General features: G+C 36.8%; 1 protein-coding gene across 1 annotated transcript; it reads left to right on the top strand.

The window, feature by feature from the left end:
* Nucleotides 1–10,720: 10,720 nt before the first annotated feature.
* LOC111366913 lies at nucleotides 10,721–11,590 on the top strand. The gene is made up of 2 exons (XM_022987594.1): nucleotides 10,721–10,828; nucleotides 11,102–11,590. The coding sequence occupies exons 1-2, from the start codon at nucleotides 10,721–10,723 to the stop codon at nucleotides 11,588–11,590; spliced, it is 597 nt and encodes a 198-aa protein (XP_022843362.1).
* The last annotated feature ends 1,915 nt before the right edge of the window (nucleotides 11,591–13,505 follow it).

Raw genomic sequence — 13,505 nt, forward strand, 5'->3', positions numbered from 1 at the left:
CACAAAATAAATAAATAAGTGGTTCTATAAATAGTCATTCACCCAACTTAAAAAGGTTGAAAACATAAGATCGAAACTTTCACTATCAAAAGTGGAAATTACAATAGACCAGAGTTTTAAACTTCAAATTTCAAAATAAAGATTTACTAGTTTTCTTTTCAAAAATTAGATGATAAATGATATTTTAAATATTAATATTTATATCACAAAATATTTAATTCATCCCACCTAACATATACTCAACCACCCACACAAACCTTAAATTATTTTCATCTCTCATCTCCCTATCCCACCGGAAGTTGTCGTTGGAAGCCATTGCCAGAGAGCATAGTCGATTACATCGCTACACGATCGACTGTTGCTTTTGAGTGATCATATGTTGCTACTGTGCGTTCCTCCTCACTCCATCCTAAATCTATTTTTTTTTTTCGATTTTGGTGGCCAAAGGTTTTTTTTGTGCAGTTCGATTATGGTGTGATGTGGGTGTGGTGTTGCGTTGTGGTTGTGTTGTATTGTGTTTGTGTGGTGTGTAGTGTGTAGTGGCGGTGTGCGATGTGTGGTAGTGATGATGGTGTTGTGCGTTGGGGAGAGTGTTTGGTCCATTTATTTGGGTGGTCATGGTGGTGCGGCGATGGTGTTCTATGGTGTTGCGGGCGATGGTGTTCGACAGTGGTGGAGATGGTCTAGATGGTAGGTGCAAGCGATTGTGTTTGGCGGTGGTGGAGATGGTGGTTGTGGTGATCACGGTGGGTTTAGTGGTGTTTCGGTGGCGGTGGTGATGTTGATGATTTTGGTGTGGTGGTGGTGCAGTCGTTGTGGGTAGATAGTGGTGGTAGTGATAATGTTGGTTGTGGTGTTTGAGATGATGATTTTACTAATGGGAGATGGTGATTCTGATGGCGATTTTTTTTTTGGTAGCGTGCGACTAATGACAATGGTGAGGTGGTAGTCACAAGGGTTGGTAGTGGTCACAAATAATTTAATTGATGTGTGACCAATAAATAGTAAGTGAGTAAAGAAATAGATAAATTGTGACTAATAAATAATGTATGATCTAAAAATTTGTTAATATGTGACTAATGATTTGATAATTTGTGGCCTAAACATCATTTATGGTTAATTAATTTGATATTTTATGACTAATGAACAATATGTAACCTATTAGTTTGATAAATTTGTGACCTAAAAATTATTTGTAATCAATTAATTCAATAATTTGTGACCAAATTGTATAAAATTGTAACCTTATATTTAATTTATAAAATATACTTTTAATTAATTATTTCAGAAATCAAATTTAAAAAATATATGATTTTTGAAATTTTAATCATTTTATCTTAGTTTTGAAACGAGTTATAGATAAACTCTTAATTATGAATTTTCCCCCATCTAGAAACAGCATCAAAAAACAAAGAAAAATTGAGAACAACACTTCGGCCAATATAACGTTGGAACGTCCATCTTACTCCTTTTTCTCCAAACAATCTGCCTGCAAACACACCCAAAATTCTCGAAAGAAGGAAACTCTACTAAATTTGTACAGAAAACTTGAGTGTATTTTAGGTCAATATCTTATATAAATTTATTCTGTCTTTTTTTGTGAAACGATATGTGTATTATGAACTAATTTTTACAAACTTCTTCAAATTTTGATATTTGTAAAAATGAAAATGTAAATAATAGTATTTACGATTTTTTTCCCTTTTGTATTATTGATTTAACTACAGATAGGCTTGGAAAATGATTTTTGGAGAAATTAGGCCCACTACTTCAAAAAAAATTAAAAATAGGGAACAATAAATAAGACAAGTATATAGTATGCAACATTTCATATATAAGAAACACGCCAATAAATATCTGAAATCAGGTTATAAATGTTTTAATATTATATATTATATATAATATATATTATATATGGAATATATGTACATATGGAATGATTAGATTTGGTCCCTAATATCATGCATTCAGTTACCCATTAGAACTTAAATCTTCACAAAAACTGCCTCCTCGTTTCGGGATGAAAAGCCACAAATCAAATATCAAAACGGTAGATTTCTTCCCCATTGCCGCCGACGGAACTTGCATTTGAGAAGTAGTGGTTCAATTTTAGTCACAAATAATCTGTAAGTGATTATACGCGTCCTTGCATTTGAGAGAAGAATGACAGAGTGCTATAGAGAGCTCGTGATGCCAACTTCTCGATCCTCGTAGTCGAAATATGGCTCAATCAAAATTAGTGAATTATTGATGTCACAAATTGGAAATTATTAGCAAAAAGGAGTAGATATTTTCAAAGTTACTGTAACAGACGTATGGTTTATAGAGGTAAGGAATTGAGTTTGATCATCATCCTTAAATAATTTTGATCATGTTCGAAGTCACAATTTTTTGAATGAAACCATTCTATTGTAACCGGATCTTCCAATATTTTAATTTACAAAATCAGCTGCATTTAAATTCTGTGAAATATAGATGTTGTAACTTGTATTTAAGTTCTTTGTAACCCTGCATTATAGAAGCTTTGACCTATATTTCATCTGTGTGACTAAATCCAGTGACATATAGATGTTATCACGTGTAGATGTTGTGACATGTATTTAAGCACTCTATGACTTATATTGTAGATATTGTGACCTGTACTTAAATCCTTTAAATGTAGATGTTATGGCATGTAGATGTTGTGACTTGTATTTAAGCTCTTTGTGACCTGCATTCCTTTAAATGTAGATGATGTGACTTGTATTTAAGCTCTTTGTGACCTACATTGTAGATGTTGTGGCATGCATACAAACTCTATGACTTTTGTTTAATTTTGTAAAATGTAGATAAATGTTGTGACCTTTATGTTTTTGTGACTAAAATTTTTCATCACTGTTTGTAGGCATTTCCTAACAATCAAACCATCTTTTCGGCTAGTGATGGAAGCTCATCTCTGTGATTGATATAGATCAACGTACATGAACCAGTAGGACGCTACAATTGTGACCCGTGATCGATTTACATTGACTTGTGACCTGTGACCATTGCACATTGATTTGTGACCTTGACATAAATTAGAATGTAATGTAAAATATGAACATAAATCAGTGAATGGTGACCATTGTACATTGATTTGTGACTTGTACACATTGTCCTATGACCTCAAATTAGAAAGCAAGATATGACATGTGACTAGTGAACTTGACATGTAAACAGTGCACGTTGAATCGTGACATGTGACATAAATCATACTGTAAAATGTGAAAATATGAATCAATGATCTGTAACTCGTGACATAAATTTAGAATACAAAATATGAACATTACTCAGTGAACAATTACTTGTTGCCCCTAACAATGACTTGTGGCCTTAAATTAGAATGCAAAGTAACCTTATGACATATATCATATAATAATTCAAATAAAATACGTTACAAAATGGAAAAGAACTTACAACCTGCAGAAAATGCAAATACCTTAAAAAATGAATAAAATTTCATCACCAACATTAACAAACTAAAACAACTGTATTACTCAAATCGAACACAAATCCCAGTCATAAATATTACAAATTTTTTAAACAAGAAAATTGATGTTGAATTAAAAATAGAGTAGCCCATGTGGGAACAATCAATCTAGCATGGTGCTATTTTCCTTCTTCTTGCCCAGCTTTGTGATCAGCCTGATCTGCCTATGTTTAAACATTGGGGAAGCTATAGCCAGCTTAAACAGAACTCCACAACTAGAATCTAACAAAGCAACCTACTATCTTGATCCGCATCTTATCAGGGTCCGACTGTTTCATCTCACTCAATAAAAAATAGTGGATCAATTGAGGTTAAACCACAATTTCATGACAGTCAATGAAGTGTAAGAAACATGTATTTGCTAGTATATCTCGTTGGAATTTGTAGAATTTTGTTATGAAATTGGTCATAACACTTTTTGTCGTGTTTAATGTAATTTTTCCTTGAAACCAACAGTTTTCAAGAATAATGTACGGAAGTTCCTACATTATTTGTATAGATCAAGACAACATTAAAATCAAATATGAAATGGTAAAACAATCATGTCATAGGTAAACGTACAATAATATCTCACTTCACATATATAAAAAATCCAATCACAAGTTCTGGTTCTTAATGCAATGTCACATAAGGTAGATCACGTTCATCATACTGCCTTTTCAACATACATCCAACATAGTTTATTAGATCAGATAGTAATTGAGGTTACAGTTCTAGATTATGTATACATATAGACAATGTAAAAATCAAATATGGAATGGTGGAACAATCAAGTCACGGATTAACATACAGTAATATATTTCTCAAGTCACATACATAAAAAATTCATTCACACGTTCTGATTCTGAACGCAATTCTAGATTAATATCACAAATATTCAATATTATTCGCAATACTTGTGACCATCAATTGTGACTTTCATAAATAGTCTTCAAATAAAATAAACAACACGAAATTGAAATTACCTTCTCCGAAGTCGATTAAATTCTAATTCGAAACATTTCAATTTCTTGTATTTAGGTTCTTTTGTATTTTATCTGTCTTTCTCTTATCTTTCCTATTCCGGCCTCATTGATAAGTGTGTTTATGCACACTTATTTAGGTCACAAACATGACTTAAAAACGAGCAAAATGATTGAATTGTGACTTAATCTTGTACATTTGTGAATTGTAGGAAACAACAATGAACATGGTGAAATTCAGGAGAAAAGACGCGAAAAAGGACTAAAGTGACGCAAAGTGAAAGTTCAGGGACCAAAAGTGCAAATATCCAAAAGTTGATCCAATGAACAAATTGAGAAATCGATTAGGCCAATTACCAATTGACGATATCGTGGGGTGATGAAATGAAAAGAATGAAGAGAAGATGCTAAGAAGTGAAGGATACAAGTGAGAGGACCAAAACGCAATTTCTACCATAGTTGATAGTACTATGTGACCGCATAGTACTATCCTCTATGCAGTCGCATAGTACCATACCGAAATCAAAGAGGCTTGAAAAGTTTACTCTATGCGACCGCATAGAATTGCTCTATGCGGTCGCATAGAGCAAATATTAAGGAAAAATTTAGTTTCCTTTTTCTTCTGAAACTCTTATGGAAACAACAATTTTAGGGTCCTATAAATACAGAAACTCGACCAGAACGAGGGGGACGCCGTTTTTACATGTTTTTGCGAGATTTTGAAGGAGAAACGAGGGAGAGAACGAGAGAACAACATCGCGCCAATTGAAGATCGGATTGAAGATTGATTCGGGTGATGTCGTTTCTTCAAATATTTTTAAGTTTTGTTCTTTTTAGCATGTTAGGCTAGATTTATCACTACTAGGAGATTGATGAACCTTGTAATACTACGTTTAATTGTTGTTTTGGATTTTTGATGTATTTGAACACTAATTCCGGAATTGATTGATTTATTTCATTTTTATTTTCATATAATTATTGTGCACGTAATTATATGATTGTGGTGACCTGTTTTATGCATTCAAAAGAAGAAAAATAGGTTCGACATAGTATAAATTATCATAGGGTCCGATAGAGGATAGAAATATACGTCTATGTCTTGTGTGAATTGTTGGATATTCGTGATTTTATAATGCATGTCGGTATATTAGTATTCGTCATAGAAATATAGTCGAATCATATATTGGGATAGGTTTGGCATTGCTCGAGAGAGATTGCTAAATTAAAATAGGAATATCGATTCATCTTTTGTGGAATTGTGTGTCAAATTTGTATAATTGACAATTGAAAGGGTATTGCTTGGGGATTCGTGATCCTAGTGTGTTAGAACATCCATTAATTCTATAAAATTCTAGTTAAATTGCATCCAAGTTACTTTGAACTTAGTAAAATCCCTCATCCATAATTGTATCAATGATTATATTTTGTTAGTTAAAATACAAAATCGCAATTTGGTTGTCGTGTTTCGGTTAAGGTCATATTAGATTAATTCGAACTAATTCAATCCTCGTGGGATCGATACTTGGACTTATAGTCTATTTTACTACTTATGAACGAACCGTACACTTGCAGTGGATTTAAAATCGGAATAAACAATTTTTCGAACAAGTTTTTAGCGCCGTTGTCGGGGATTGAAATTTAGTTTTAATTTTATCTTTTATGACACTAATTCGAACTTATCTAGATTAGTAATAGTTAGCTTACTAGGTTTAGTTTATTATTACTTCAAGTTAATTTTGTATTGATTTTGCAATCTCAGGGCTTGTATACAAGGAGCACCTAATCAAGATCTGGTTCTCATAGATCTAGAGATTGAACGCACATTCCGTCACAGGCAAAGAGAAGCAAGAGCGGCACACCAAATGGCTAACGAGCAAAATCGACCGGTAATTCCACTCAACGAATGCATGGCAGTTGAAGATGATGAGAATACAGTACTCGGGGACTTCGTGGCTCCGTTAGTGGTCCGAAGTCAATCTAGCATTGTGTATCCTCCATTTGGGCAACCGAACTTCCAGCTGAAAACAAATGTGATTCAATTATTTCAGAATGGGCATCAATACCACATGATGGCTAGTGAGAACCCACATACACACATATCCCGATTTCTGGATATGTGCCAACACTTCAGGTACCAGGGTAGGGTATCTCGGACGATGCTATAAGACTGCAGTTGTATCCACACACCTTGCGGGATAAGGCACTTGAATGGTTGGGTTCGCTTCCCGTTGCAAGCATCACCACCTGGAACAAACTAGCCCACAAATTCTGCACTAAGTTCTTCTCGCCAGCAAAGATAGCCAAAATGCGGCATGATATCTCTATTTTCAACCAAGGTAAGTCTGAATCATTTGAAGAGGCATGGAATCGTTTCAAGAATATGTTGAGGAAGTGCCCGCAACATGGCTTTGACAAGAAGACACAGATCTGATTTTTCTACATTGGACTACTTCTATCCTTCAAGAGCATGGTTGATTCCTCATCTGACGGGTCTATCTCCATGAGAACAGTTAATGGAGCATGGGAGCTATTTGAGAGAATGGCAACAACTTCAGTCATGTGGTCTATAGATCGAGTGGTTCAGAAGAGATTGTCGGGGGTTTATGAAGTAGATACTTCTTCCGCACTATCTGCAAAGATAGACTCTTTGTTCCATAAGGTTGAGAGCATTTCACAGACTGCCACTGCTAAACAAGTCAAGAAATCGAGTTGTGAAGAATGTGGAGTAGACCACAATATTGTTAATTGTCCAATTCTCGCACAAGGGGTCGAACATGCAGATTTTGTGCAATGGGGTCAACGCCAACAGAATAACCCACATTCGAAAACCTTCAATCAGGGCTGGAGAAAACACCCAAACTTCTCATGGAGCAATCAGAATCAAAACAGACCACAAAGTCAATATCAGCAGCAGGATAAAAAGCCACCATTGGAAGAGATGTTTGAAAAGTTCATGGTGACAACCAATCAGTATATGGAAGCCAACAATCAGTTTATGCGAAAGACAGATGCAACTCTTCAAGACCAAAGTGCAGCAATAAAAAATTTGGAGACACAAATGGGACAGATGACAATCTCCATTACGGGTAGAGCACCAGGAAATCTGCCCAGCAACACTGAAATCAACCCTAAGGAGCACGCAAAGGCTATAACAACCAGAAGTGGAGTACAACTACCGGAGATACATGTCAAAAGATTGGTAGCTAGTAAGGAATCAGCACCAACCTCGGATGACGAAATTGTGGAACAAACTAAACAAACAACAGGGAATGTGGTCGAGGAGAATTCCAATACATCACGGGATGACATTCCTATCAACCCTCATGAGCCTTCTATTCCATTTCCGCAGAGATTGAAAAAGCACAAATTGGATCAGCAATACAGTAAATTTCTTGAAGTCTTCAAGAAACTACACATCAACATTCCATTTGTTGAAGTACTTGTTCAGATGCCAAGTTATGCAAAATTCTTGAGGGATATCCTCTCCAACAAGTGAAAGATAGAAGAACACGAAATAGTGATGCTAACTGAGAAGTGCAGTGCCAGAATCCAGAGAAAGTTGCCTCCAAAACTAAAGGATCCAGGGAGTTTTACTGTACTTGACACTATAGGAAATTGTCATTTTGATAAAGCATTGTATGATTTAGGTGCAAGTATTAATTTAATGCCTCTCTCTATTTTCAGAAAACTCGGCTTGGAAGAAGCTAAAGCCACAACGGTTACATTACAGTTAGCAGATAGATCCCTTACACATCCAAGAGGGATCATTGAAGACGTATTGGTAAAAGTGAAGAAGTTCATATTTCCAGCCGATTTTCTTATCTTGGATATGAAGGAAGATAAGGATGTTCCACTTATATTGGGGCGACCTTTCCTAGCTACTGGAAGAGCGATTGTTGATGTTCAGAAATGGCAGCTTATATTGAGGCTTGGCGAAGAGCAAATCTCATTCAACGTGTTCAAGGCAATGAAATTCCCGACTGAGTCAGACAGCTGTTTCCAGATCCATGTAATTGACAGAATAATTTAAGATACATTTCGGCTACATCATCCTTCCGATGCTTACGAGGCGTGCATTGCACATTCTCAATCCACTCACACTGATTCGAGTGATATTGAAACATGTGCATAATTTTTGGAAACTAATCCGCCATACATGCGTAGACGTTACTTCTAAGAGTTGGGAACCAAGATTACACAGTCAGTGCAATCTATTCAACAAGCTCCCAAATTGGAACTCAAGTAACTGCCACCACACCTGAGATTTGCTTACCTGAGGGAATCTTCTACACTTCCAGTTATTATTTCGAGTACTGTTAGTGAGGTGGAGGAAGAGAAACTACTTCGGGTGCTAAGGGAGAATAAAACAGCCATTGGATGGTCGATTGCAGATATTAAGGAGATCGGTCCGTCGCTATGCCTACACAAAATACTCATGGAGGAAAAATTTAAACCAAGCATTGATGGTCAGGGGAGATTGAATCCACACATGAAGGAAGTGGTTAGGGCTGAGGTATTGAAGTTGCTCGATGCCGGCATCATCTATGCAATATCAGATAGTGCTTGGATCGGTGCAGTACAAGTTGTTCCCAAGAAAGGGGGTATCACAGTGATAGAAAATGAGAAAAATGAGCTGATTCCTACACGGACTGTGATTGGATGGAGAGTATGCATCGATTACCGCAAACAAAATGCTGCTACTCGAAAGGATCACTTCCCACTACCGTTCATTGATCAGATGCTGGAGAGACTAGCAGGGCATTCGCATTATTATTTTCTGGATGGATATTCCGGGTATAATCAGATTCCTGTAGCACCTGACGATCAGGAGAAGACAACTTTCACTTGCCCCTACGGTACCTTTGCATACCGTAGGATGCCGTTTGGTTTATGCAACGCTTCCGCAACTTTTCAGCGCTGCATGATGGCTATCTTCTCAGATATGATTGAGAAATTCATCGAGGTATTCATGGACGATTTCTCCGTGTTCGAGTCTTCGTTTGATGAGTGCTTGGAGCATTTGAGTCTTGTGCTACAGCGGTATACGGAGACTAACTTGGTATTGAATTGGGAGAAATGCCACTTTATGGTACAGGAAGGCATCGTGCTAGGACACAGAATCTCAGCAAAGGGTATTGAAGTGGACAGAGCAAAGATTCAGGTGATCGAGAAATTATCGCCACCTACATCCGTGACAGGTGTTCGTAGTTACCTCGGGCATCCTGATTTCTACAGAAGGTTCATCAAGGATTTCTCAAAGATTACTAAACCGTTGTGCTGTCTGTTGATGAAGGAATCCATATTTGAGGTCACCGATGAGTGTCTGCTCGCTTTTAACACTTTGAAGGAGAAGTTGATTTCAGCACCCGTGATCATTACACCAGATTGGAATCTGCCATTTGAATTAATGTACGACGTCAGTGATTATGCTGTTGGGGCTGTCTTGGGACAACGAAGAAATAAAATATTTCACGTGATTTACTATACAAATAAGACCTTGAACGACGCTCAACTCAATTACGCCACTACAAAAAAAGAGCTCATTGCCGTAGTCTACGCCTTTGACAAATTTCGGTCATGTCTCATGGGATCAAAGGTCATCGTTTACACAGATCACACTGCTATCAAGTACTTAATGGAAAAGAAGGATGCAAAGCCCTGTCTCATTCGTTGGATACTGTTGCTTCAAGAGTTTGACTTGAAAATTAGGGATAAGAAAGGCAGTGAAAATGTAGTGGCAGACCACTTCTCTCAACTCGAGGCCAAAGAACAGACAAAAATAGTGGAAATCAACGAAGTCTTCCCAGATGAACAGATTTTTGGTTTGGGGGAGGCACCCTGGTATGCGGACATCGTTAACTACTTAGCCAGGTCTATCATGCCGCCTGATTACTCCAGTCACCAGAAGAAGAAATTTTTCTCTGAATTGAAATATTATTTCTGGGAGGATCCCATTCTATACAGGCGGGGGGCAGATCAAATTGTTCGTCGCTGCGTACCTGAGGAAGAAATGCCTTTGATATTAGAACATTGTCATTCATCTACATATGCAGGGCATTTTGGTGCTTCAAAAACAACAACGAAGATTCTTCAATCAGGTTTTTATTGGCCTACAGTATTTAAAGATGCTTTGGAATTCGTGAAAAGGTGTGACCGATGTCAACGTACCGGCAATATATTCAGGAGAAATGAAATGTCTTTGAATAGTATCCTGGAGGTGGAACTATTCGACGTCTAGGGGATCGACTTCATGGGGCCATTTTCCCCATCATTCTCTAATCAGTACATATTAGTGGCTGTAGATTACGTATCAAAGTGGGTAGAGGCCGTTGCACTGCTTACCAATGATGGGAAGGTGGTGATTGAGTTTCTAAAAAAAACATATTTTTACCTACTTTGGAACACCGAGGGCTATAATCAGTGACGGGGACAAACATTTCTGTAATCGTTAGTTCGAACAATTGTTAGCTAAATATGGCCTTAAACATCGTGTAGCCACTGCATATCATCCCCAAACCAGCGGACAGGTTAAAGTGTCCAATAGACAATTGAAGCGAATACTCGAAGTCACAGTAAGCTCATCACGAAAGGATTGGTTTAAGAAATTGGACAACGCCTTGTGGGCATATAGGACTGCATTCAAGACCCTTATAGGAATGTCACCATATTGACTGGTGTTCGGGAAAGCAACTTACTTCTTGAGATAGAACATCATGCTTACTGCGCAATGAAAAAATTGAATTTGGATTTGAAGGCTGCGGGTGAAAAACGTCTCCTACAACTTAATGAGCTGGATGAGCTCAGAATGGAAGCCTACGAGAATTCAAGAACCTACAAAGAGCGCACCAAGAAATGGCATGACATGCACATTCAGAGGCGTGAATTTACGGTGGGGCAGAAAGTGCTACTCTACAACTCTAGGCTTAAGTTGTTTCCAAGAAAACTGCGATCGAGGTGGTCTGGTCTGTATACTATTACACAGATTTTTCCACATGGGACAGTTGAGATCACTCACGATAGCAAAGGGACATTCAAGGTCAATGGACAACGTCTGAAGCACTATTGGGACGGTGATTTTTCAAAGAAAAAGTCTACCGTTCATCTTCGACCATCAGAATGAAGCAACATGGTAAAGTCGAGCTATCGACTATAATCTAGCACTGAGTGGGAGGCAACCCATTGTATCCTTTTATTAGCTTACTTTCCACATTATTTTTAAAATTATTTCATTTTCGCATTTGCATTTTTTTAGGTCATCGGTTGTACATGCATGTTAATTGGATCGAATTATCATCCCCATAATTTCCTAGGCATTACACACATGGTAGGTGAGTTTGAAACGATTTTGGGTGTTTGGGAGCATGGTTCACGCTTTTCTAGATCAAAGAACCCTTTTTTAAAAAAAATTTGGTCTATTCGATCGCATAGACAGTATCCGAAAACAAAATTGGGGAAATTTTTATTACTATGCAACCGCATAGATTAGTATTATGCGGCCGCATAAAACTATGACCGAGCCATTCCATCTCCCATTTTCACTTCTCTTGCCTCACACACTCTACACTTCACACACCATGTTCACGTATTTATTTGTTTCGATTTTAAAACTACCGCAAGTGTACGGTTCGTTAGCAAGTAGTAAAATGGACTATGGGTCCAAGTATCGTTCCCACGAGGATTGAATTAGCTCTAATTAGACTAATGTGACCTTAACCGAATCTAATTGAATGAAAATTTGGTTTAAATGTGAAAAGCCCTAATTTTGGAAGAAACTCCAAATTTGAAACCCTAATTTCGAAATTGGAAACCCTAATTTCGAAATTTCCCTAATTAAATGACTCAACAACTCAATTAAAATGTAAATATGCAATGTTGTAAATTAAATTGTAGAAATAAGTTGAAATTCATTGGGATATCGAATCCCCATTTGATTTCTATAAACCCTAATTTCACAAATCCAATTAATCAATGGAAAATTGTCAATTCAATGTTCCTACGCCTATCTAATATACTCTCTCGATATATATTAGATCTATTTCTGCATATCATCAGCCTATATTTCTATGGATGATGTAACATACAAAAACACATGAAATTCTATGAACAATTACCGAACTGCATAAAGCATAGGGGTATATTTCTATCTCCTATCGGACCCTATGTCAATTTATATATATCGAGTCTATTCTACTTCTTTCGAATGTAAAGAATAAACCATCACAATCACATAATAAATGGCCAATAAATCATGGATTCAATCAAAACAATATAAATCAAACAATTTATTCCAAAGACAATTTATATTAAACTCGTACCCTTATTCTGGACGTGTTTTAGGGTAAGAGTTGGAGTCGAAAAATGAAACTGCAGAAACGTCTCGAATTTACACCTATGCGACCGCATAGAAGGATTCTATGCGGTCGCATAGAACAATAAAATTTCCTCTAGAATTCCCTGCAACCTTCTATGCGACCGCATAGATGGTTACACTATGCGGTCGCATAGATATAACCAACTATGCAGTCCTTACATTTTGGTCCCTGAACTTCCTTGTTGCTTCTCTTGACTTCTTTCTTCGATTTCTTCATCTTTTCAACAAATTTTATCTTCCAATTGATGATTGATACCATCAATTCTTATGCCCCTCATTCGGCATATCTTTTGAGTATTTGCGCTTTAGTCCTCCAACTTTCAATTGTCTTCATTTCAGCATTGCATGAATTTAATAGGATTAAGCCACAATTCAACCATTTTATCCATGTTTAAGTCATGTTTGTGAACCAAATAAGTGTGTAAAAACATACTTATCAAATCCCCCAAACTTAAACTATTGTTTGTCCTCAAACAATGCAGTGACATAATTCTGAACAAACATGGCTTAACACCTTACCTTGGCTCAGGATTGGACTAAGTAATTGATTTTATGAAAATTTATCAGCGCAAGATGACATCAACATTCAACTGTTAAGTGCATACCTGACGTGTGTGTGTGGATTCATGCTAACATATCAAGTTCATGATGAGTTTGAGTCCCG

This window comes from Olea europaea, chromosome 18 (assembly GCF_002742605.1).
Source record: "Olea europaea var. sylvestris chromosome 18, O_europaea_v1, whole genome shotgun sequence".
Lineage (NCBI taxonomy): Eukaryota > Viridiplantae > Streptophyta > Magnoliopsida > Lamiales > Oleaceae > Olea > Olea europaea.

Coding starts and splice junctions, on each gene's coding strand:
- LOC111366913 (XM_022987594.1), top strand. CDS start 10,721: ATGGGGCCATTTTCCCCATCATTCTCTAATCAGTACATATTAGTGGCT. Junction 10,829..11,101: donor TTACCAATGATGGGAAGGTG/GTGATTGAGTTT, acceptor GTGGGCATATAG/GACTGCATTCAAGACCCTTA.